We start from the raw sequence: 25439 nt of genomic DNA on the forward strand, positions 1-25439 counted from the left end.
ACAACGTCTCATCCAATAAAATTACACTATTAGATCACGTGCTGGCGACCGGATCTAGCTAGTGCACTGGGACTTCTGGGTCATCCGAGGTGCTTCCTGTTTATGGTTGGTGTATCTTAGCCGTGAAGATGCCCGAAAGAGACAGTAAGTCGTAAATATTATCATGTCTTCTATGTACGGGACTGGTGTGTAGTTACCGCAGGTGCACCGGCAGAGAGCGCTCCTCCACACATTACACGGCCTTATGTGTGTAGTCACGGCAGGACCCCGGTCCGTGCAATATTACTAGTCGTGTGCAGCAGCACCACAGGCCCATCTACATACAGTAGTTAGTAGTAGCGTCCTCACACTGCTGTTCACTGACTACTGTGAATCCAAACATGGCGGCTGTGGTTCCTTGTATGGCGCCTCTGGCTTTGATTGCAGCTCCTGTGTGTGGCGGCTGTGGCTTGGATTGCGGCTCCCTTGCATGGTGACTGTGGCTTGTTTTGCGGCTCCCTTGCGTGGCGGCTGTGGCTTGGATTTTGCGGCTCCCTTGCGTGGCGGCTGTGGCTTGGATTTTGCGGCTCCCTTGCGTGGCGGCTGTGGCTTGGATTTTGCGGCTCCCTTGCGTGGCGGCTGTGGCTTGGATTTGCGGCTCCCTTGCGTGGCGGCTGTGGCTTGGATTTTGCGGCTCCCTTGCGTGGCGGCTGTGGCTTGGATTTTGCGGCTCCCTTGCGTGGCGGCTGTGGCTTGGATTTTGCGGCTCCCTTGCGTGGCGGCTGTGGCTTGGATTTTGCGGCTCCCTTGCGTGGCGGCTGTGGCTTGGATTTTGCGGCTCCCTTGCGTGGCGGCTGTGGCTTGGATTTTGCGGCTCCCTTTGCGTGGCGGCTGTGGCTTGGATTTTGCGGCTCCCTTTGCGTGGCGGCTGTGGCTTGGATTTTGCGGCTCCCTTTGCGTGGCGGCTGTGGCTTGGATTTTGCGGCTCCCTTTGCGTGGCGGCTGTGGCTTGGATTTTGCGGCTCCCTTTGCGTGGCGGCTGTGGCTTGGATTTTGCGGCTCCCTTTGCGTGGCGGCTGTGGCTTGGATTTTGCGGCTCCCTTTGCGTGGCGGCTGTGGCTTGGATTTTGCGGCTCCCTTTGCGTGGCGGCTGTGGCTTGGATTTTGCGGCTCCCTTTGCGTGGCGGCTGTGGCTTGGATTTTGCGGCTCCCTTTGCGTGGCGGCTGTGGCTTGGATTTTGCGGCTCCCTTTGCGTGGCGGCTGTGGCTTGGATTTTGCGGCTCCCTTTGCGTGGCGGCTGTGGCTTGGATTTTGCGGCTCCCTTTGCGTGGCGGCTGTGGCTTGGATTTTGCGGCTCCCTTTGCGTGGCGGCTGTGGCTTGGATTTTGCGGCTCCCTTTGCGTGGCGGCTGTGGCTTGGATTTTGCGGCTCCCTTTGCGTGGCGGCTGTGGCTTGGATTTTGCGGCTCCCTTTGCGTGGCGGCTGTGGCTTGGATTTTGCGGCTCCCTTTGCGTGGCGGCTGTGGCTTGGATTTTGCGGCTCCCTTTGCGTGGCGGCTGTGGCTTGGATTTTGCGGCTCCCTTTGCGTGGCGGCTGTGGCTTGGATTTTGCGGCTCCCTTTGCGTGGCGGCTGTGGCTTGGATTTTGCGGCTCCCTTTGCGTGGCGGCTGTGGCTTGGATTTTGCGGCTCCCTTTGCGTGGCGGCTGTGGCTTGGATTTTGCGGCTCCCTTTGCGTGGCGGCTGTGGCTTGGATTTTGCGGCTCCCTTTGCGTGGCGGCTGTGGCTTGGATTTTGCGGCTCCCTTTGCGTGGCGGCTGTGGCTTGGATTTTGCGGCTCCCTTTGCGTGGCGGCTGTGGCTTGGATTTTGCGGCTCCCTTTGCGTGGCGGCTGTGGCTTGGATTTTGCGGCTCCCTTTGCGTGGCGGCTGTGGCTTGGATTTTGCGGCTCCCTTTGCGTGGCGGTGCGTTCCTATACTTCTTTCATCATAGCCAGGCCTGAGGAAGGACCATTGGACTGAAACACTGCTACTGGCTACCACTATGGTGTAGTTCTTAGGAAATAAAGTCTACAGTGTGTGTCTCTTAATCTCTGTTCTTTGATACATAAAGGCTATGGACACCTTTGGGGACAGTTTTTTTTTTCTATTATTGCATTATGCTCATTTTGAGATTTAAGAAAAATCATTTTTTCTATTGGTCTTTATTAAAAATATGGAGTCCTTTTTTCTGTACAGAGCTGAGATGCTCTAATAGCAGGATCTGAATGATTTCTTTGCCCCATCAGCCAGCTCCCCGATGGACTCCTTATCTCCGCTCTATGACATAAACCCTCATTATAGCTCAGTTTGTATCTTACAGATAATGTGGCTCAAATAACTGTTTATGACCTCTCAGTAAACTAGAGGAGGGTTATTAGACCACAGCACAAAGTGAAAGGTACTGATCCACACAGCTAGAAAAACTGTTAGAGGAACTAAACCTTTATATAAACTTTTAATATGTTGTCCCTAATGCCATAATAAAACTGTTTCTAATATACTTTATTAATAAATTTTTTACTACACTTTTACCTCCCTAAATCGCACCATTCACTGTGCGCTTAAAACTCAGTTCTCCGTACACCACTGACAGCTCAGCCGTGTACGAAGTAGACATTTTATCAATGGGGCCGCAGCAGCGCTGTGAGTACGGGCAGGAGTGCATATTGCTGCCCGTGCCCCCTGGGCTATTACTAACTCTTGGTATAGCATATGGGTACCCTGTACCCATGTACTATGCCAGGATTAGCTGAGCAGAGCGGGCTCCTGCTCAGCTGAGAGAACTGTATGCCAGCTCTTAGCTCAGTGGCAAAGTTCCTCATATCTTTACTTGTCCGCATAGCAAGACGAGCATGCACCCTAAGTTGTATAGGGCAGGACACGTCGCCCTAAAAGAGTTTACGTCATAATAATACTGTTGTTTCTTTCTCTCAGGTGAGTTGTTTTCCAATCCCCTGGCCCCAGATGGCCATGAGGTGGAAGATCTGCATTCATTCCAGTAAGTAGTAACATTTCAATGCTGCACTTTGATTAAATGTCGCTGGAATTTCATTGTATGCAAAAGTTGTACAACCCTATGCGAATGGAACAGCAGCGCACATGTTTGAGCCTCTCTGAGCAACAGTCCTGGAAACTGGTGCTCTGCCTCTCTGTTCACATGGGGAAATCGAGGGAGCCCGTTCTCATGATTGATAGGGGTCTGTCCACTGCTACCCCCAGCAGTCATTCATTTACCGCCTGTCCTATGCATAGGTTATAAATGTTGGTTGTAGTCTCTGTGATCATGGAGTCTGCCCAAGAGCTGTATGCGCAGAATCACAGGCTCTGTTTAATCACTTATTGTCAGTCTTTTTCTTTTACAGTCTGCGCCAGTTTTATGACTGTGTGGTCTAAGAGTACGTTTAGACTGTTCCGACTGAGCAGGCAATTATCGAGAAGGGGTCGTTCCTTCTTGATGATGTCCTGCTTATCAGTGCAGGTATGAGGATAAGCGACAGCTCCTGCGATTGCTTGTCCACCTAGAGAATAATTGTTTCTGAGCAGCAGATCCCTGTTTGCACAGCACAATCAACTGCTCAGAAATGATTTAATGCACTGCATGCATAATCCTTTCACCTGATGAACGAGCGTTCTTGTGGCATCTTTGCACAGGCAGATTTGGTAGCAAGCGCTTCCACCACTCGCCCCATTCGCTTTGCATTTTGTCAGCAGCAATCATGTGTTTATATGCGACGATATGCTGCTGACCATCAACGGTTGTGTGATCAGCGACAGCTTTACACAGGCCGGTTACTGTTTGTCCAGGCATTTGTTCCCAATAATTGACTCAAACCTTGGCCCTTGTAAATGGGCACCTATGTATAAGCAGCTCTAATGAAATGATGTGGTAACTATATGCATCTGATCTATCATTATTTATAGGTCAAAGCTGACAAATGAAGACTTCCGTAAACTTCTTATGACCCCTCGTTCAACGCCTTCTTCCGCACCACCTACAAAATCCCGTCATCATGAGTAAGTACATAAAGGAGTTCCTAGGGCTATGTCCACTTCTACATTTTAGCAAGCCGTAAACCGCTATGGCCTGCCGGATCCCTGCTCACTGTAATGAGATCTGTCGGAGGGGTGGTGTTTTTCCAGCAGAAAACAGACATTCATGACAGAAACACAACGGATCCCATTATAGTGACTGAGAATCCTGAAGGCCATGGCGATGTCTGGCGATGCCTCATATGGAAACTCCAGCTGTCTGTTCCTCTGCCTGAACAGAGTACCGGAATGCAGATGTGAATCAAGGCTTGTTATAAATGGGAGTGAAATACTATTTTCAAACACTGTCCCAATTGAACTTTGTACCTTCTAGGATGCCACGCGAGTATAATGAGGATGAAGATCCAGCTGCCAGACGAAGGAAGAAAAAAAGGTAAACAGATGGCTACATTGTTAAAAACCCGAGTGATAACAGAGAACGTTTCACAATCAAAGCAGATGTTTTCCTTATACACTTTTTATTCTGTCTGAAAATGTTACCCTTTCTTTTCTTAATACAGCTACTATGCAAAATTACGACAGCAAGAAATTGAACGCGAGAGAGAACTTGCAGAGAAATATAGAGACAGAGCCAAAGAGCGACGAGATGGGGTCAACAAGGACTACGAAGAAACTGAACTCATTAGCACGACAGCAAATTACCGAGCAGTCGGACCTACAGCAGAGGCGTAAGTTTTAATCTTTTAGAATTAAAAAATATATATAGAAGGATAATTATTATTTTTTTGTTTGTTTCTGTCATACTTATGGTCTAAACTCAGGGAGTTTGATATTGATGACCTTTCCTCATTAGATCAGCGGGTGTCCAACTCCCGGCACTCCTGCTGATCAGTTGTTTGACTAGGCTACGTCCTCACAGCTTATCAAGCATAGCATCGTTGTATAGCGGCTGTGCTTGGTATTCCAGCCCAGGCCCACTCACTTTAATTTGGTTGCGGTCCTCACCAGGCCCATTGTCTCTTCAAACAGCTGATCAGTGGGGGTGCTGGGAGTCTCCTCTGATTTGATATCCTGAGAATAGATCATCAATATTGAGCTCCCAGGAAAACCCCTTTAAAATGAGTTGCAATTTTCCTAAATGGCGTTTTGAAGCATTTTCAATGCACGATTGATGGTGGGTCTTAACTTCAGTACCAAACACGGCCACAGGAGTAAGGCTAGTTTCCCGCTAGTACTTGGCATCCGGCAGCTTGTTCTGGCAGGGACATTAAAGTTTCCAGCAATGCAGAAAGCCTGCCGGATATTAAGTTCTAGTGTGAAACTAGACTTGAATGGCTGAACTGCAGCACCCAATGACACACTGCTTGTTTGTTTTGCTGGTCAGTACCCCACAGATCGTACGTTGATGAGCAATGTAAAAGCATGTAGTGGTGGGTTCCCAAAAAATACTGGTTCAGATCTTCTAATGTGTCTGCATCTAGGATATGTCTAAAATTTTGTGGAAATTGGCACAATTATGGCAGTTTGGTGCAACTAGCCCCCCCCCCTCTGCTTTCTCCAAAGGGAGGTCCTTGAGGGAAAGGGTAGTTGGCTATGCCAAACAAAAATCTGCAGCATGAACTACAGTGTGGATTCCTACTGAAGTCAATAGTACATGCCTAAGAAAATACATACCCTTAAGATTCTGTTTTCATATGACAGTGTTTAGATGGACAGGTCAAGCTACGACTGTTGTATGGATTAACAAAAACTTCTCCCCCACGCAGACATGCCCTAAAAAATGATATGAGGTTAACAGGTTCTTTGCACATTATTTATTTTGCAGTGACAAGTCCGCAGCAGAGAAAAGGCGTCAGTTGATCCAGGAATCCAAGTTCTTGGGTGGTGACATGGAGCACACTCACTTGGTGAAAGGTCTGGATTTTGCTCTGTTGCAAAAGGTATACAAATCTGGTTTATAAACCAGTCTCTTTACTGGAGATTGTTTAGGTAGTAGAAAAGCTTATGGGTATTGCTATTCTGTATTGTTAGGTCCGTGCTGAAATTGCCAACAAAGAGAAGGAAGAGGAGGATATCATTGAAAAGCCCCAGAAGGAAACCAAGTGAGTATGATTAACTTTTTGTATAAAATAATGTTTCCTTTCTGATAGATGAGTAGAGAAGTTATACCTAATTTTTAAACTACAGTACAAAATTGACACAGCTTCTCAAAAGGAAGCCAGCTGTTTTCAATGCATCCGGCTGCGCAGAGCCCCGTATTCACACTGACCGCATATATTAGGGATGAGCGAATCGACTTCGGATGAAATATCGAGCATTCTGTACAGTATTAGAATGTATTGGCCTTGGAACTGAACCTGAGTCTAGGAAATGGTTTTTTTTCTCATCCGTATTACTGGGGGACACAGACTTTTGACCATGGATATAGCTGTTGCAGCTAGGAGGCATACACTAAGCACTCAAAGTGTAAGCTCCTGCCTCTTCAGCTATACCTTTCCTACAGGGACTAAGTTAAATCAGTTTTAGCTTGGGGTCTGTAGGAGGCAGACCTGCCTGCGTTGCAGGTCTGCTAGCTTTACTAATTTTTGTCTTTTTTTTTTTTCTGCAAAAGTCCCCTCTGTTTCCGGTGTAGCGTCCCTCACCAAGGGGCCGCACACCGAAGATGGTGATCCGGCTGGAGCCAGGGGGGTAGAAGACTTCGGACAGGTGAGTAGCAGACTGCCCACAGTGCCTTCCCTTCCAGTTCCCGCTCCTCCCCATGTGTTATGGTCCCCATGTGGTCGCCCTGTACCATGGGCAGTAAGAAGAGCCCTTCAAATGTTAAATGGCACCTGGTGCAAGGCTCGGGGCTGCTTTTGTTGTGTGGCCGACCTGCCTCTGTGTTGAGGATATCGCCACTTCCACAGGGCCATCGGGGCCATTGGTAATTGAGGCCCCGGTTTCATTTGGGGCCTACTATTGGGGTCGTCCGTTTTCATGGAGGCGTCCTACTGAAAGCACCTGGGAGAGGAGTGGGGCTGAGTTTCCTCCTGAGCGCGACTTCATGGTCGTCGCGTCTGGGGCAGCCGGGGCCATTGTTAATTGAGGCCCCGGCTTCTGAGGAGAGGGGTGGGGGGAGGGGGCGCTCAGAGCTGGCGTAATTTTGGCGGTGTGGCTTGTTCGCCCCGCCGGCTGCTGAGCAGAGGGAGAGTAGGCTCCGCCAACTTCTGGGATTTAAAGCACCTGGCGGGACGCTGACGGACTGGTTTCCTGCTTGGAGGGACACAGGCTGGGTAAGTGCTGTTAGTCCCTTCTTACAAGGCCTAACCTTCCTCTGCACCAGGATTGTCACTATGTCTGAGCCCAGTCAAAACAGGCGGTCCCTTTGGTGTGTCATTTTGCTTGTGCGTCGTGTCGCGCACAATTTCCATCCCCTCAGTCAGACTTCCTCTGCTTTGCGTGTGCTGCGCCACCATCAAGTGACTCTGCCCCGGACCCTTTGCTTTCCGCTGCCCAAGCTATGGAAGAACCGGAATGGACGTGTTCCCTGTCTAGGGTGGTGTAGGATGTCTCCAATACCAACAAAGCTATTGTGGATATATTGGGGCGTTTGTCGTCAAGGCAGTCCTATGACCGGTCCGACTCTAGGGATCATGGGGCGCGTGCCCATCTACACACCTTCACAAAATTTTACAGAGTGCATTCTTTGACCTCGGTGGATGCTTCTCTCGGCCGCAGAGTCCTGCAGGCCGCAGTACAGTGACTTCCATAAAGGAGATTGTTTGGGAGAATTTTGGTTCCATCCCTGGGGACTGCTTTAGGACGTCCAACGGTCCTGTGTCCCCCAATGATATGAGTGAGAAACTCTCCTGTAAAATCTTTCGCTTGATTCATTAGGGGACACAGCACCAACCCAAAAAAAATTGTACGGCAAGTGGGGTCTATGTTTTGCCAGTTTGGACCTTGTGTTTGGTTCAGTCCTATGGCAGTGTGCAGTTTCTGTTGGATTTCAGTTTATTCTTGTCTCTCCTACTGCTGGGAGCACAAACTGATAGCTCCTCCATTGCAGGCTATACCCCCTCCAGCCTGGAGAGAGCATAACAGTTTTCAGCCTAGTGTCGCCTCCTAGTGGCAGCAGCAAGCTATACCCACGGTCCTGTGTCCCCCAATGAATCAAGCGAGAGAGAGATTTTACAGATGAGTTCACAAAAATCTAGGGTTTTTTTCCGTCCCTTTCGGTGTTTTTTCAGCACCAAGAGGGCGTCTGACAAGTCTGCCATGGATCGTAAGCGCAAACCTTCCTTCAAGCCGCGCCCTTCCTGGCGTTGCCGTCAACAGGGCTCTAAGTCCTTTAACCCTAAGAACTCTGCTGCATGACAGGCGGCTTCCGATGCCCTCCGTTCGGGTGGGCGGCCGGCTTCGACATGTTTGGCTGGCTCACGCCTCAGATGCATGGGTGAGGGAGGTCATTGTAGAGATCTGCAAGCAGAATTTGAAGTCCTCCCCTCCGTCCCGTGTTTTTTTTTTTTTTTTTTTTTTTTTTTTCTCTTCTCGGTCATCTCCTCCGGCCACTCCTGCAGCTGCAGATTCTTTTTTTTTCCTGTCAATTCGCACGCTGCTGCAGTAAGGTGTGATTGTTCTGCTTCCTGCGCAAGACCGTTTTCAGGGGTTTTACCCCAATCTCTTAGTGGTGCCCAAAAAAAAGGGGGAAAGTCCGTCCCGTTCTGGACCTCAAGGCGCTCAACCGTTTTTCCTTCGCGTCTACAGATTCCGGATTGAGTCACTGAGGTCAGTCACGGTGTCCATGGAACCGGGGGAGTACCTGTTCTCGATAGACATCAAGGACGCTTGTCTTCACATGCCCATGTGCGTCGGTCATCAGAGGTTTCTCCGGTTCACAGTGGGTCCATTTCACTACCAGTTTGTAGCCCTCCTGTTCAACCTGGCCACAGCTCCCAGGGTCTTTACAAAGGTTCTGGCGGCAGTCATGGCCCTGCTCCATGCTAGGGAGATTGTGGCGATCCCTTACTTAGACGACATCCTGGTGAATGCGTCTCCTTGCCCCAGTGCACCGGGCCCTCAGATGGTGGATGGTCTCTCCGATGTTGACGTCGGGTCGCTCGTTCTTCCCTTTCCATTGGAAGGTGTTAACAACGGATGCAAGCCTCAAGGAGGGGGGTGTTGGTTAATCTCTGTTCAAGGGGTATGGTCACGTGAGGAGCGCTCCCTTCCAATCAATGTTCTGGAGTTGAGGGCGATTCTACTCTCTGCGACATTGGGCCGACCATCTCAGGGGTTGTCTGGTGCGGATGCAGTCTGACAACTCCACGGTGATGGCGTACATCAATTACCAGGACGGCACCTAGAGCCCGGCAGTCATGGTGGAGACTGCGCCGATTCTCAGTTCACATACCCGGCGTTGACAACTGGATCGCAGAGTTCCTCAGCCGGGTAGCGTCTCGATCCTGGCGAGTGGGCTCTTCACCGGCAGGTCTTTCGGGCCATCTGCGAGAGGTGGGGTCAGCCGGATGTGGATCTCATGGCCTCACGCTTCAACAAGGTCGAGGACTTTGTTGCGCGGTCCATGGCCCTGGCATGTGACGTGCTGGTTATCCTGTGGATTCGGTTCATGTTTCCTTACGTGTTCCCGCCTCTTCCCCTCATTCCGAGGGATGATTAGGTCCGAGGGACTGCCCGTCATTCTTGTGGCCCCAGCAGTTGCTCCATACCCTGGATTTATTATGAGCCGTGCAGGTTTATCTGTCCCAGACAGCATCTTTCAGTCGGACGGGTTCCCTGTTCGTGATTCCAGAGGGGCCGAGACGAGGGCTGGCTGCGTCAAAGACTTCCATTTCCTGATGGATTCATTTGGCTATTGTGGATGCATACCGTGTTAAGAACCGGGTTCCGCCCTTCCGGTTAACTGCTCATTCGGCTCGGGCAGTGGGGGCCTCTTGGGCGGTGCATCACGGGGCTTCGGCCCTTCAGGTGTGCAAGTCGTCTTTGCATACTTTTTTCAAGTTTTACAGGGTGCACACCTTTGCATCTTCTGACGCTTCTTTGGGGCGTACAGTTTTGCAGACAGCGGTTCTCTGATTGGCAGGGGGGTTGAAGTTAAGCCCACGCTCATGGACTGCTCTGTAACGTCCCATGGTCAAAACTAAACTGATTTGGCTTAGTCCCTGTAGAAACGGTATAGCTGGAGAGGGAGGAGCTTACACTCTGTGTGCTTAGTGTCCGCCTCCTGGCGGCAACAGCTATACCCATGGTCAAAGCCTGTGTCCCCCAATGAATTGAAGAGAAACAGATTTTACGGTAAGTACAAAAATCTAGTTTTTTTACAGTAGAAATCAATTTATGAAGTAATTACCCGAAGTAATAACTTCGGCTCATAGGAGCCAATACCTTCTAATACTGTGCGGAGCGCTTGCTCCGTACAGTATTGAAATTAAGTTTTATGCAAATCGACTTTGGATGTTTCGAATTCGCTCATCCCTAATTATTGTTGGCACCCAAATACTAAAAGAACATAGGATTTGAAAGAAGTTCTGGTCACCATGACCAGTATTTGTAATCCATAGAATCGGATGCACTGTTGTGTATGTGACATTTTACGTATGTTTTATTTATCTACAGAAAAGACGAAGATCCAGAAAATAAGATTGAATTCAAGACTAGACTTGGTAAGTCCATACTTCACATTTTGTGCTTGTTCTGCAAGAGAATTTATTTAAAAATAAAAAAATATAAATTTCTGAATCTCATGCAAAGTGGTTTCCTTTTTATTAGGTCGGAATGTGTACCGTATGCTTTTTAAGAGCAAAGCATATGAGCGCAATGAACTCTTTCTGCCTGGACGGATGGCCTATGTGGTAGACTTAGATGACGAGTATGCAGATACAGACATTCCAACCACACTTATTCGAAGCAAAGCCGACTGTCCAACCATGGAGGTAAATGGTAGTAAAATTCATCACACCTGTATTTCTAAATCTATCCCACACCTTCTGTTCTGTAGAAAGAGAGGAATCCTCTTGGGCACAATTTTAATCCTGAATGGTAGATTACTATCATGGATGCCATACCTTAATGCCATATAACCTCAATCATCTTGTTGGAATTGATCCACTTTGCTTCAGGTTTACATAATCCTTTACTTTTCAGGCTCAAACAACACTTACAACAAATGACATCGTAATTAGCAAGTTGACTCAAATCTTGTCCTACCTGAGGCAAGGAACTCGTAACAAGAAGCTGAAGAAAAAAGACAAAGGTAGTTATTGGCGTACTTCTTATGTGCTGCATAACTTGACATCTGTCCTGATAATCTACCTGGCTGGTAGTCATAAAAACATAATGCATTAGCAGGTTTGATTTAGTTTCTTGAAAGAGTTAAAGGCCCTTAAAAGGGCTGTTCCAGTTAGAACAAATTATCCCCTATCCGTAACAGATTATTCAGATAGGGGAACACACATAACTTGGGCAGACCCTGCTTTTTTTTTTTTTTTTTTCTACACCAAAAACAGGCTTAGAAAATGCTGAATGAGACGGGCCTGTCAGCATTTACACGCCACGGCCCCTTTTTAAAATCTGGCGTGAGCGGGGAAAAGTCACAGCTTGTGGTAAATAACCCCCTTTGTGCGTGTTCACAACACTGGAAAATAACACGTGCACGATCTTACCTGTGATCAAATCCATGGTATGTAAGGCCTCCTTCACTCAAGCGATATGGCTTATGTAAGGATCTGTTTAGGGGGGAAAAAAGGATGGTTTTACACGCAAGTTCAATTAGTTTTGCCTGTAACTGCGTTCAGGTTTTTTTTTTTTTTTCTACATGGATTCAATCAGCTTTCAGGTGTTTTCTCACGCACGTGAATATTAACTGGAGAATAACAATCTACATCTCCTAGTAACCATCGGTGAAAAAACATGCATTGAATCCAGATATCTTCCATCAGAGATGATGTGTGAAAAATGCAGACCCATTGAAATGAATAGGTCGGGGTTCAGTCTGGGTGCTATGCATTCACAACACGCATCACATCCACTAGGGAAACTAGATGGGTGAAAGAAGCCTAAGATTATCTTGGTCTTTCAGTCTGCACATTCAACCATGACTATTGAATGCTTTCATTTCTTTATAGGAAAGTTGGATGAAAAGAAGCCTCCAGAGGCGGATATGAAGTAAAACCTTTTATATTATCATTTTTTTATTTTATTTTTTCTGTGCTCTGATTTGCTCCTGTCATATAAATACATATTCAAATGTTGGACATGAGGATCTGTTTTCTGAGATGATTTATCTCCGGAAATGAACGACATTGCGCACATATGAATACGTTTATCTTTATTTATTAAAGCATTTTCGATGATATTGGAGACTACGTTCCAACTGCAACTAAACCTCCTCGTGAGAAAGAGAGAGAGAAGCACAGGGAGAAGGAGCGGGATAGGGACCGAGACCGTCTAAGAGACAGAGACCGGGATCATGAACGAGAACGAGAGAAGGAGAGAGAGAGGGTTCGGGATAGAGAAAGAGACAAGGAAGAAGAGAAGAGGAGGCACAGCTACTTTGAGAAGCCAAAGGCTGACGATGAGGTAAAAAAACATGCGTTATACTTGTCTATGCCCACCTCCCTTTTGATGGATTATTAAATAACTGGATACAGGACTGCCTATAGCAGGGGTTGCCAACCTTAGACACAAAGAGACAAAAAAATGTAGCCACAAGCTATACATTTACAGTCACCGTATTTTTCACCCTACAAGATGCACCTAGGTTTTAACAGAGAAAAAAGAATATTTTTCATCTGATCTGAGGTATGATAAAAAATATTTTTTTCATATTTTTCATTAGCGGAGAAAAGAAAAAAAAATATTTTTCATCAGACCTCAGATCAGACTCCTAAAGCATATCCCCAATCCTCATCTGACCTAAAATAAGATCCCCAAACCTCATAAGACCCCCCAATGCTCTGCTCAGACAACACAAATCGGACTCCCAGTGTCAGATGCTCAGATCCCCCCCCTCCCCCCCAACTCTGAGCTGACCAACACATTCTCAAACAAGACCCCCCCCCCCCGCTCAGATCTGATCCCCCCGCTCAGTTCTATAATTGAAAAAATATCTCTTCCTTCTCCTGATCAGGCACTGGGGTCCTGCTCGAGCACCTGCAGGTCTGACACGCTCTCCACTGTGACCTGATGAGCACAACATCGGGTCATAGTGCGTGTCTTCATGTACTACGTTCTCACACGGTGTGTATCAGGACGTAGTGGAGAGTGAGCTGGAGCTGCAAAGTAACAACTGTGCCCGATCAGGAGAAGACATCTGAGCATGGGGTGGAGAGTGAGCCGGCCTAACTGCTTCCCTGCTCCACAGCTAGAGCCGCACTTGAAGAAGCAAAGGGCCGCATGCGGCTCAAGAACCATGGGTTGGCCACCCCTAGCCTATAGGGTTAGACATTACAGCTAAACTATGAGTTCTTGGGATGTAGCACAAGGCAGAATGGCATGACAATCTGCCTGCTTTTGCACTGTTGAGTATATGGGTGTGTCAATGATAGAAGTATTAAAATGCCGTTAAAGGGATTCTTTGAACACTGACAGCATATTCTTGGGACCCCCACCAATGAGCACAATAAAGGAGCAGGAAGCATAGCTTCATTGAAAATGTAGTAACCATTCTGTTACTGCAGCTCTTCCTATTGAAGTGACTGTAACTCATTCACTGTCACTACACCTTGAACGGGCCTGTGCTTCAGGTTTCATTCAAAATGCTAGTTCCAGCGCCAGAGGTTGTAGGGAGCAGTTGATCTGTGGGGATGTAAGATCCCCCTGATTAGATATAGATGTTCTATCCTGAGGATAGGTCATAAATATCAGGAGCCTGGAAAACCCCTTTTAAGGCTAGTACACTTTCCAGTGGTATATTTGGGGGAAAAATATAGTTACATCTTTTAACATGAGTGTTTTGCTTTTTCTTTCAGCCTCAAGAAACTGAAAAGGGTGAGTTTTATATAATGCACTATTTGTAAGTAAGTGGTAAAGAGCAGAATTTAAAGATTGCTGTGCAGGAAACCACTCCAGCTATGGTAAGGATAAAATGAGGTTGGAAATGCCTATGCTTTTCACTGCAGGGAGCAACACGTTCTTTTTAAAGGAGTTCTCCAATTTCATAATGAAACAGTTTATCTGCCCAGAGTACCCCATATGCCTGTTTGTCAGCACTTGCCTTCCCCTATTCTAGGCATCTTTCCGTCCTGGCAGGATGTGTACATGGATTACTTCCTGTTTTCATCACAGCTCTGTGGTTATAATTCCTACTATATCTCTACCAAAGACACTAGGCTAGTTAGTTATCCTTTTGTCTGTAGGAGACTGACATGACCTGTTTGGCGGGTCTTCTGCATTTTCTTTTTTAGTTTTATTTCTCAGTTTTTACTGCAATGAAGGCAGCAAAAAAAAGGATAAAATGACATTTTAAAGGGAGTCTTTCACCTAAAATGACCATTATACACCACAAACATGATGATATCCATTACATTCCCCATATTATAATCTTACCTTTGATATTGCTGTCCGTCACCTATTCGCTCTTAAAAACACTTTTATTCCATATGCTAATCAGGTTCTGAAGGTGCCCAGGGGCGGCGTTTATGCGGCCGGTGCCCAGGCTCCACGGCGCTGTTCAAATCAAACCCCTCCCCTTTCACCCCTCTGGCCCGCCCTCGGTTCTTCAGATACCATCCTCCAAGTCAATGACAAATCCTGCGCCTGCGCACTCCATTACTCACTAGGGCAGAGGCAGCAGAGCGTTTAATGCGCATGCGCCGGCCCGTACATCCCGATATTTTGGCAGTTTACTTCCGCCGGCTAGATCGGGATGTACGGGCTGGCGCATGCGCATTAAAAGCTCTGCTGCCTCTGCCCTAGTGAGTAATGGAGTACGCAGGCGCCGGATTTGTCATTGACTTGGAGGATGGTATCTGAAGAACCGAGGGCGGGCCAGAGGGGTGAAAGGGGAGGGGTTTGATTTGAACAGCGCCGTGGAGCCTGGGCACCGGCCGCATAAACGCCGCCCCTGGGCACCTTCAGAACCTGATTAGCATATGGAATAAAAGTGTTTTTAAGAGCGAATAGGCGACGGACAGCAATATCAAAGGTAAGATTATAATATGGGGAATGTAATGGATATCATCATGTTTGTGGTGTATAATGGTCATTTTAGGTGAAAGACTCCCTTTAAGGAGGATTTTGTTTTCTATGTTTAGAACCCCTTTCACAGGGGTTTTCTGGAGAAATGCTTTGCTGGCCTATCCTAAGACTGTAATAAGCAGGGGTCTGACTTGGACAATTGTACAAAGCTCCTGCCAAGCTGCTAGTCTTTAGTGTCGTGTGAGGAGATATATAAAAGTGAACCTTTCTAATTCTTTTTTTTTTTTTTTTCTGTGAAATCATAATAATGGAAACTTTTATCTATCTTTACTAGGACCTGGATCAACCAAGGATCTTCTTAAGTCCATCAATGATAACTTCGCTGGAGCTCCTGGTTGGGAGGGAATAGAATATCCTTTTTTGTCTGTATTTAGCTTTTTCTATGCAAACGCATTATGAATATCTATCAAAACTAGTAGTTCTTGCACGTACTATGCCAGGATTAGCGGAGCAGGCAGGAGCCCGCTCCGCTTAGCTAATCCGGGCATAGTACATAGGTACAGGGTAGCCATGTGCTATGCCAAGAGTTAGTAATCCTCCGGGGAAGGGGGGGGGGGGGGGGGGGAGAGAGAAACACGGGCAGGAGCAGCAATATGGCACTTCTGCCTGTACTCACAGCACTGCTGCGGCCCCATTGATAAAATGTGTACCCCGTACACCACTGAGCTGTTGTCAGTGTACAAAGAACTGAGTTTTAAGCGCACCAGGAAATGGTGCGCTTTTGGGAAGTATGTGTCATAAAAATAGAAAATTGATTAATAGTGTATTACAAATAGTTTTATTAGGGACGTCATATTAAAAATAACAAAGGTTTAGTTACTCTTCTTAAAGTGGGTTTTACAGGTTTTGTTTTATTAGTTATGAAGAGGAACAACGTTGTAGTCCTCCCACTCGTGGCTGTTACATGCAGTGGCTTCATTTGAAACTCCTTATATGGCAGGCATGAACGCTGGGACCAGAGCAGGAAGCATTGCTGCTGCCTGATGTGTATACACTGCTCTTTGTGCGATGGGAAATTCTAGGACAGTGAAAATCCATCTCTGGCTTCTCTATGGGGACCTATGCTGTCACTGACGATTAGTGTGCTGCTGTAATCTCTGCAAGGACGTTTAGAAACATCTGCAGAGATGTGTGCCAGTCACCCAGACGTTTATAGTCAACGGGCAGTCAGCTTGTGGTTAAGTGCCTTTTTAGTTACTTTCACACGAACGATACGGATTGGCTCGGGGTGCGTTCAGTAAAACTCGCACCATTTTGCAAGCAAGTTCAGTCAGTTTTGTCTGTTATTGCGTTCAGTTGTTCCGTGTTTTCCACGTGAGTGCAATTCGTTTTGATGCGTTTTTCACGCGCGTGATAAAAAAACCTGAAGGTTTACAAACAACATCTTCTAGAAACCATCAGTGAAAAATGCATCGCACCCGCACTTCCGGATGCGATGCATTTTTCACTGAAGCCCCTTTCACTTCTATGAGGCCAGGGCTGCGTGAAAAACGCTGAATATAGAACATGCTGCGTTTTTCACGCAACGCAGAACTGATGGGTGAAAGAAAACGCTCATTACACAGACCCATTGAAATGAATGGGTCAGGATTCAGTGCGGGTGCTATGCGTTCACGTCACGCATTGCATCCGCGCAGAAAACTTGCTTGTGTGAAAGGGGCCTTACTGTTTTTAAGTGCAGTTGTCCTTGTCTTACTTTACGTTTCTTAACCACTGCAAACAATGAAGAAACATGAAGACAAGAAGCAGTTGGGAGATTTTTTTGGGATGTGGAACAGTTATGCTGAATGTTACCCTGGAACGTAAGTTGTACCTGGTGCTGTGCATCTGATTGCACAGTATTTACTTATTGTAGACTACTAACTATTGTGCATGAAACGCTAAATTTTATATTCAACTAATTAGTACATTTTTATATTCAGCCAGCATAAGCCAAGGAGCTGGATTTTGTATTTTATAGCTATAGATGTCTTCTAAGCAAAATAATATCTGTTGCTGCAAATTTATGCAATGAGGGAGACTTATCAAAACTGGTTTAAAGGGAAATTATAATTTTTCAGAGCTCCTTTTGGAAAAGGAAAGGTGGACTCTGTTTGCTATGGGAATGAAGCTAGTTTTGCTTTGCACCAGTTTTGATAACTCTTCCCTCTAGTATGTTCTAATTCCATGTAAAGCTGGAGGCCTACTCAGATCTTGTTGAATAATCGCATTGTCAAGTATCCAAGATATGATTTGGTCTTATTTTTGGGTAATGATGATCTGGGGAAGTTTACTTCTCCGTCTGTAAGATAATTTTCTATGTTGTAATCTTTACTGGGCATATAGGCTCTTTTAACAGGGTTGTCTGGAAATATGGCATATAAAACTGAGGCTAATTTGCAAACAGTGGCAAGATTAAACCTAGTATTTGCTCCTGTTCAGGGACCCTGCAGAGCCAGGGTAACAAAAGGTGTCATCCTGACCAGTGACCGCATTTTCTTATTTAACAATGTGCATGTACATTCCTTGATGTATTAGACTGTCGTCATGTTGCTAGATGTGATTCTATATTTTATATATGACTGATCAACCCTGGAATATCTGTTCTTAATTTCCTATAAAAATTTGGCATTTTCTTGCATTACATGTTAAAATTTTCAGGCTACCTATGAATTGCATTTAACGACAATCTGTTCCTCCATTCCTTTATTTAAAGTATGGATGATATGGCAGTTGACAGTGATGAAGAAGTGGATTACAGTAAAATGGACCAGGTAAGTCTCGGTCCGCTTCTTAACTCCTTAAGGACCGGGCTCATTTTCACCTTAACCCCTTCCCGACTGCAATCAGTCTATATACGTGATAGCTGCACATACCCCTTGCAGCTACCACGTGTTTAGACATCAGGCAGTTCTTTAAAGCTTCTTCCCCTGCCCTGCTGCTGTCAGGGACAGCATACAGTCTAGTAATGCCGGCAAGGGACCAATATGAGTGGTGCCTTGCCGGCAATCGATCCGATTGGTTAGTCTGTGCAGACTAACCAATCGGATCACGGCAGTGTTAAAATGCCGGTTTCAGGCTCTGATCTGTACTCTGCAGATCAGAGCCTGAAATCGGGTAATGTGTAATGAAGCCCCCCGATCTGTGCCCCCGATCTTTGCCACCCGATCTGTGCGCCTCAAACTCCCCCCACCCCCTCCTGTGAGCCCTGCCTCCGATGCGACCTGGACACTGGGGCATCAGTGACCCTTGGTCATGAAAGGGTTAAGGACCAGGCCCCTTTTTTTTGCAAATCTGACCGGGGTCACTTTGTGGTGATAACTTTAAAACGCTTTGACTTATCCAGGCCATTCTGAGATTGCTTTTTCGTCACATATTGTACTTCATGACACTGGTAAAATGAAGTCCCAAAAAATCTTTTTTATTTATTAAAAAAACTAAAACCAAATTTACCAAACTTTTGGAAAAAATCGCAAATTTCCATGTTTCAATTTCTCTACTTCTATAATACATAGTAATGCCTACAAAAATAGTTATTACTTTACATTCCCCATATGTCTACTTCATGTTTGGATCATTTTGGAAATGACATTTTCATTTTTGGGGTTGTTACAAGGCTTTTGAAGTTTAGGCCTCTTTCACACTTGCGTTGTCCGGATCCGGCGTGTACTCCACTTGCCGGAATTACACACCGGATCTGGAAAAAACGCAAGTGTACTGAAAAAGCATTTTGAAGACGGATCCGTCTTCAAAATGCTTTCAGTGTTACTATGGCACCCATGACGCTATTAAAGTCCTGGTTGCCATAGTAGGAGCGGGGGAGCGGTATACTTGCAGTCCGCGCAGCTCCCGGGGCGCTCCAGAGTGACGTCAGAGCGCCCCATGCGCATGGATGACGTGCCATGCGATCACGTGATCCATGCGCTTGGGGCGCCCTGGCGTCACCCTGGAGCGCCCCGGGAGCCGCACGGACGGTAAGTATACCGCTCCCCGCTACACTTTACCATGGCTGCCAGGACTTTAGTGTCCCGGCAGCCATGGTAACCACTCTAAAAAAGCTAAACGTCGCATCCGGCAATGCGCCGAAACGACGTTTAGCTTAAGGCCGGATCCGGATTAATGCCTTTCAATGGGTATTCATTCCGGATCCGGCCTTGCGGCAAGTCTTCAGGATTTTTGGCCGGAGCAAAAAGCGCAGCATGCTGCGGTATTTTCTCCGGCCAAAAAACGTTCCGTTCCGGAACTGAAGACATCCTGATGCATCCTGAATGGATTTCACTCCATTCAGAATGCATGGGGATAATCCTGATCAGGATTCTTCCGGCATAGAGCCCCGACGACGGAACTCTATGCCGGAAGAAAAGAATGCAGGTGTGAAAGAGCCCTTAGAAGCAAATCTTGAAATATTTCGAAAATTTTCAAGGACCGGTTTAGAACTGAAGTCACTTTGTGAGGCTTACATAATAGAAACCACCCTAAAATGACCCCATTCTAGAAACTACACCCCTCTAGGTATTCAAAACTGATTTTACAAACTGTTAACCCTTTAGGTGTTCCACAGGAATTAATGGAAAATTGGGATACAATTTCAAAATTTAACTTTTTGGGCAGATTTTCCATTTTAATAACTTTTTTTCCCCCAGTTACAAAGCAAGGGTTAACGGCCAAACAAAACTCAATATTTATGGCTCTGATTCTGTAGTTTACAGAAACACCCCATATGTGGTCGTAAACTGCTATACGGGCACACGGCAGGGCGCAGAAGGAAAGGAATGCCATACGGTTTTTGGAAGTCGGATTTTTCTGAACTGTTTTTTTGACACCATGTCCCATTTGAACACCCCCTGATGCACCCCTAGAGTAGAAACTCCAACCGTTTTAGAAACTACGGGATAGGGTGGCAGTTTTGTTGGTACTACTTTAGTGTACATATGATTTTTTTGGTTGCTCTATATTACACTTTTTGTGAGGCAAGGTAACAAGAAATAGCTGTTTTGGCACAGTTTTTTTATTTTTTGTTATTTACAGCATTCATCTGACAGGTTAGATCATGTGGTAACTTTATAGACCAGGTTGTCACGGATGCGGGCGATACTTAATATGTATATTTTTTTTTATTTATTTATGTAAGTTTTACACTGATTTCATTTTTGAAACAAAAAAAAATCATGTTTTAGTGTCTCCATATTCTGAGAGCCATATTTTTTTCAGTTTTTGGGCGATTATATTAGGTAGGGTCTCATTTTTTGCATGATGATTTGAAGGTTTGATTGGCACATTTGGGGGTGCATATGACTTTTTGATCGCTTGCTATTGCACTTTTTGTGACGTAAGGTGACAAAAAATTGTGCTAAATAAACAGTTTTTATTTTTTACGGTTTTCATCTGAGGGGCTAGGTCATGTGATATTTTTATAGAGCCAGTCGATACGGACGCGGCGAAAGCTAATATGTATACTTTTTATTTATGTAAGTTTTACACAATAACAGCTTTTTTAAAACAAAAACAATTAGGTTTTAGTGTCCATAGTCTGAGCCATTTTTTTTTTTTTTGTGTCCGATTGTCTCCAGGTAGGGGCTCATTTTTTGCGGGATGAGGTGACCGTTAGATTGGTACTATTTTGGTGGGCAAACGCCTTTTTAATCGCTTGCTGTTGTACTTTTTGTGATGTAAGGTGACAAAAAATTTGGGTTCCTTGGAGGACGGGATTAAAAAAAACCTGTCTGGGGGAAGAGACAGGAACTCTATCATGTATCCCGAGGATACAATCTCGAGTGCCCAAGCTCTGTGCGCCCAATCCTGGACCTCAAACTACTGAACAAGTTCCTCCGTCTCCAGCGGTTTCGGATGGAATCCCTTTGTTCCGTAATTGCTTCTCTGGAGCAGGGGGAATTCCTTTCGGCCGTAGATATCCAGGACGCATACATGCACGTCCCCATCGCGCGGAGTCTTACCAGTTTGTTACCCTCCCATTCGGGCTGGCAACTGTAAACTGCTGTCGGTGAAAAGGAGCACTTATGTACACTGAGATGTCTAGTCCTGCTCTGACAAGTGGATACAGTGGTGGTCAAGCTAGGCGATGCTCACTGATCTAAGTACACCAGCAGCAGCCGCACTGATCTGTAGTTTTCTGCAATCTAGGCATTACTTAGACTTGGTACCTGTTTTTGAGTGAAGGAATAGGTCAGCATAGGAACAAACCTGGAAAGGGCAAAGAATTGAAACACTCTGGGGAATGTTTATCAATAATAGAGTAATTTGCGCCAAAAAAATACATTACTAATCAAAAGTGCTGAATTGTTTCACCTCGTATATCAAAAGGTGCACGCCACTTGTAAAATATTACTTTTTCAAATATAAAGTTATCTGCCCATTTTTCTTGATTTGCGACATTTTAACCCATTGGCACTAAAATGCGACTTATTTTTATTTATTTTTTTACTGATGTGCCATTTTAGCCACCCCTCCCCACAACCATACTTGTGACTTTTGAAGCATATTTACAACATTTCCAGGGGGTAAATTGCGACTTTTGTCTTTAACTTGGGACATTTTTGTGATTGATTTTTGTTTTTGTTGAATGTCAATTTTGTGATTAAATCCTGTTTAGCTCATTTATATTAAATAAAATAAATGCATCCTGTTTTAATACCTATTACTCACGAACGCATTTTCATAAATGCGACTTTTTGACAAAAAGTTGCATCTTTGACTTAAATGCGACTTTTTACACAAAACACCACCACATAAGCTGGCTTAACTGTCCGCAACAATTTGAGCCATTTATAACGATAAGAGGGTGATGAATGAGGCGTTATATGCGCCAATTTGATAGCCCCACCCACTTTGACATTTAGAACTCCTTTCTGGTGTGATGCATTCTTTATGGTTACAATTCTGTAGAAAACTGTTGATTTGTTTGCCGCAAATAAAAACGGCATTTGTGCATTTTATGCCATAATTCTGGCGCAGCATGCATGGATGTTATAATTTACAAGAAAACATCCTTGATGATCTGAGAAAATTTCACGCTCTGTATGCTAATACTGCGCATCGGACCAATGGGGGAAGAGACAGTCTTTATCTGTGGGCGTCTCCTTTTCCCTGGCTGTAGCACTGTCCAATCGCAGCGCAGAGCGTCACAGCCAGGGAGAAAAAAAACTCCCCGACTGTGACTCTGCGCTGCGATTGGACAAAGCTACAGCCAGGGGAGAAGGAGACGCCCACAGAGAGACTCAGTCTCCTCCCCATTGGTCCGATGCTCAGTATTGGCATACAGAGCGCAAAATTTGCGGGGGGTCATAATGGGGCGCAGGAGTGCTATTTTAAAAAAAACAGGCAGGGTGGCAGCACAGCAGGTACTGATACAGTCCTGATCAAAAGTTTAAGATCACTTGAAAAATGGCAAAAAATCATATTTAGCATGGCTGGATCTTAACAAGGTTCCAAGTAGAGCTTCAACATGCAACAAGAAGAAATGGGAGTGAGACAAAACATTTTTTGAGCATTCAATTTAATGACAACAACGATCAAACTGAAAGTTTAGGACCACATGCCTTTTAAAAGGCCAAATCTGTGCAAAGATGTGGATTCATTGTCATTTTCTGTCAGGTAGTCACAAATTGTGATGGCAAAGGCAAAAAAACTCTCCCTTTTTGAACGTGGTCGGGTTGTTGAACTGCATAAGGCTACTTTCACACTAGCGTTCTGAACGGATCCGCTCATAATAATGCAGACGGAGGCTCCGTTCAGAACGGATCCGTCTGCATTATTTTTAGCATAGAACAGCTAAGTGTGAAAATAGCCTAGTACGAATCCATCCAGACTTTCAATGTAAAGTCAATGGGGGACGGATCCGCTTGAAGATTGAGCCACATTGTGGCATCTTCAAACGGATCCGTCCCCATTGACTTACATTGAAAGTCTGGACGGATCCGCACGGCCAGGCGGACACCCGAACGCTGCAAGCAGCGTTCAGCTGTCCGCCTGTCCGTGCGGAGCGGAGGCTGAACGCCGCCAGACTGATGCAGTCTGAGCGGATCCGCCTCCATTCAGACTGCATCAGGGCTGGACGGCTGCGTTCGGGTCCGCTCGTGAGCTCCTTCAAACGGAGCTCACGAGCGGACCAGCGAACGCTAGTGTGAAAGCAGCCTAAGCAGGGTCTCTCGCAGCGCGCCATCGCTGCTGAGGTGGGACGCAGTAAGACAGTCATTTTGGAATTTCTTAAATGATCCTGAGGGTTATGGAACAAAAAAGTCAAGTGGAAGGCCCCAAATTTTTTTTATCGGCACTGAGCCGGAGGATCCAATTGGCTGTCCGTCAAGACACTGGATGATCCTCGACCCAAATTAAGGCCCTTACTGGTGCTGACTGCAGCCCCATAACCATCAGACGGCATCTGAGACTGAAGGGCTTCAAAAACAAAAAACGTCTTCAAAGACCTCGTCTCCTTGAACGCCACAGAACTGCTCTTTTGGACTTTGCAAGAGAGCACCAAACATGGGACATTCAAAGGTGGAAGAAAGTTTTATTCTCTGAGAAAAAATTTAACCTTGATGGTTTCCAACGTTACTGGCTTGACAAGCAGATCCTACTTGAGAAATGTTTTCTACGCGCCACAGTGGAGGGGGCGCCATAATGGTCTGGGGTGCTTTTTCCTTCAGTGGAACAATGCAGCTTCAGAAAGTGCAGGGGCCGTCAAACGGCCGCTGGCTATGTCCAAATGTTGCAGAGAACATTCCTCATGACTGAGGGCCCTCGTCTGTGTGGTAACGACTGGGTTTTTCAACAGGACAACGCTACAGTACACAATGCCCGCAGGACAAGGGACTTCTTCCAGGAGAATAACATCACTGTTTTGGCCCATCCTGCATGTTCCCCTGATCTAAATCCAATTGAGAACCTTTGGGGATGGATGGGAAGGGAAGTTTACAAAAATGGACAACAGTACCAGACAGTAGATGGCCTTGGTGCGGCCGTCTTCACCACTTGGAGAAATGTTCCCACTCGCCTCATGGAAACGCTTGCATCAAGCATGCCGAAACAAATTTTTGAAGTGATAAACGATAACGGTGGAGCTACTCATTACTGAGTTTGTGTTTGGAAGTTGGATTTCTGTGGGTGGGGGGTATTTATTTATTTTTTGCAGGTGTGGTCCTAAACTTTTGATCAGCTGAAAACAACCTGTTTCAGTTTATTCGTTGTTTTCATAAAATTGAGTGCTCAAAAGTTTTCTCACTCCCATTTCTTCTTTTTGCATGTTGAAGCTCATCTTGTTAAGATCCAGCCATGCTAAATGATTTTTTTCCATTTTTCAAGTGGTCTTAAACTTTTGATCAGGACTGTATTTATCTCGCTTACTACAAACGCATTAAAGGTCCTTTTTAACTCCGCTTTTTTTTTTTTCTTTCTGCTTTTGCAGGGCAATAAAAAAGGACCTTTGGGACGGTGGGACTTTGATACTCAAGAAGAATACAGTGACTATATGAACAATAAAGAGGCTCTACCCAAGTGAGTAGTTCTCTTAGGGAATGTATTATTGTACACCTCCATATCTTCTATGCCCAGTTAGGATATTTTGAGCTTATGCAGGGGCACCCCCCTGATGTAACCTTCTGTTGGCTAAATTTTGTTCCAGTTTAAAATACCTCAAGAGTCTTCCTTGTCTTTTCTGGCAGGGTAGAGGCAGTGTACAGGTTTCCTTCTGCATTAGAGGGGTAAGGGGTAATGCTTTCAGTATCCTGAATGTTTAATTTTCTGTTTATTTAGGGCTGCATTTCAATATGGTATCAAAATGTCAGAGGGACGTAAAACAAGACGCTTCAAGGAGACAAATGAAAAAGCAGAATTGGACAGACAGTGGAAAAAGATCAGTGCGGTAAGAATATGATTTATTTCTATGGTACTATCTACCTCTACCACACTGTACTGTGCCTAACATCTATACCTTTATCCATCTACTCCAGCTGTACAGAAATTCTACTGCAAAGGAAAACTGGTGGAAACCATGATGATATAGCTTTCATATATCTAAGGCAGATTATTTTAATGGAACCAGAGATACAATCAGCTGGTAATGGAAACCGCTTTGGTTTTCCTTTGCAGATTTTCTGTACATCTCCTCCATAGAATACTATAGCTTCATGCCCTGAGTTTTAGGATTCACCTACAACAGTGATGGCGAACCTTTTAGAGACAGAGTGCCCAAACTGCAACCCAAAACAGACTTATTTATCGCAAAGTGCCAACATTGCAA

At 45.7% G+C, this 25439-nt stretch overlaps 1 protein-coding gene across 2 annotated transcripts in view; it reads left to right on the forward strand.

Moving 5' to 3' along the window:
- The first annotated feature begins 40 nt into the window (after positions 1-40).
- The window catches only part of IK (IK cytokine), a 29907-nt gene continuing 4508 nt past the window's right edge, over positions 41-25439 (forward strand). Inside the window, exons 1-18 of one of the 2 annotated variants that reach the window (XM_044281040.1) lie at positions 41-144; positions 2954-3017; positions 3941-4033; positions 4383-4442; positions 4570-4737; positions 5835-5949; positions 6041-6111; positions 10625-10671; positions 10778-10941; positions 11153-11261; positions 12133-12172; positions 12349-12586; positions 13978-13996; positions 15480-15555; positions 16927-17007; positions 17901-17958; positions 24606-24694; positions 24953-25061. In XM_044281040.1, coding sequence (XP_044136975.1) covers positions 129-144; positions 2954-3017; positions 3941-4033; positions 4383-4442; positions 4570-4737; positions 5835-5949; positions 6041-6111; positions 10625-10671; positions 10778-10941; positions 11153-11261; positions 12133-12172; positions 12349-12586; positions 13978-13996; positions 15480-15555; positions 16927-17007; positions 17901-17958; positions 24606-24694; positions 24953-25061 — 1617 coding nt within the window. In that variant the 5' untranslated portion in view covers positions 41-128. Of the gene's footprint in view, positions 145-2953; positions 3018-3940; positions 4034-4382; positions 4443-4567; positions 4738-5834; positions 5950-6040; positions 6112-10624; positions 10672-10777; positions 10942-11152; positions 11262-12132; positions 12173-12348; positions 12587-13977; positions 13997-15479; positions 15556-16926; positions 17008-17900; positions 17959-24605; positions 24695-24952; positions 25062-25439 lie in introns of those variants that run through there. The other variant, XM_044281041.1, reaches the window with a different exon arrangement.

Source organism: Bufo gargarizans, chromosome 2 (assembly GCF_014858855.1).
Source record: "Bufo gargarizans isolate SCDJY-AF-19 chromosome 2, ASM1485885v1, whole genome shotgun sequence".
Classification (NCBI taxonomy): domain Eukaryota; kingdom Metazoa; phylum Chordata; class Amphibia; order Anura; family Bufonidae; genus Bufo; species Bufo gargarizans.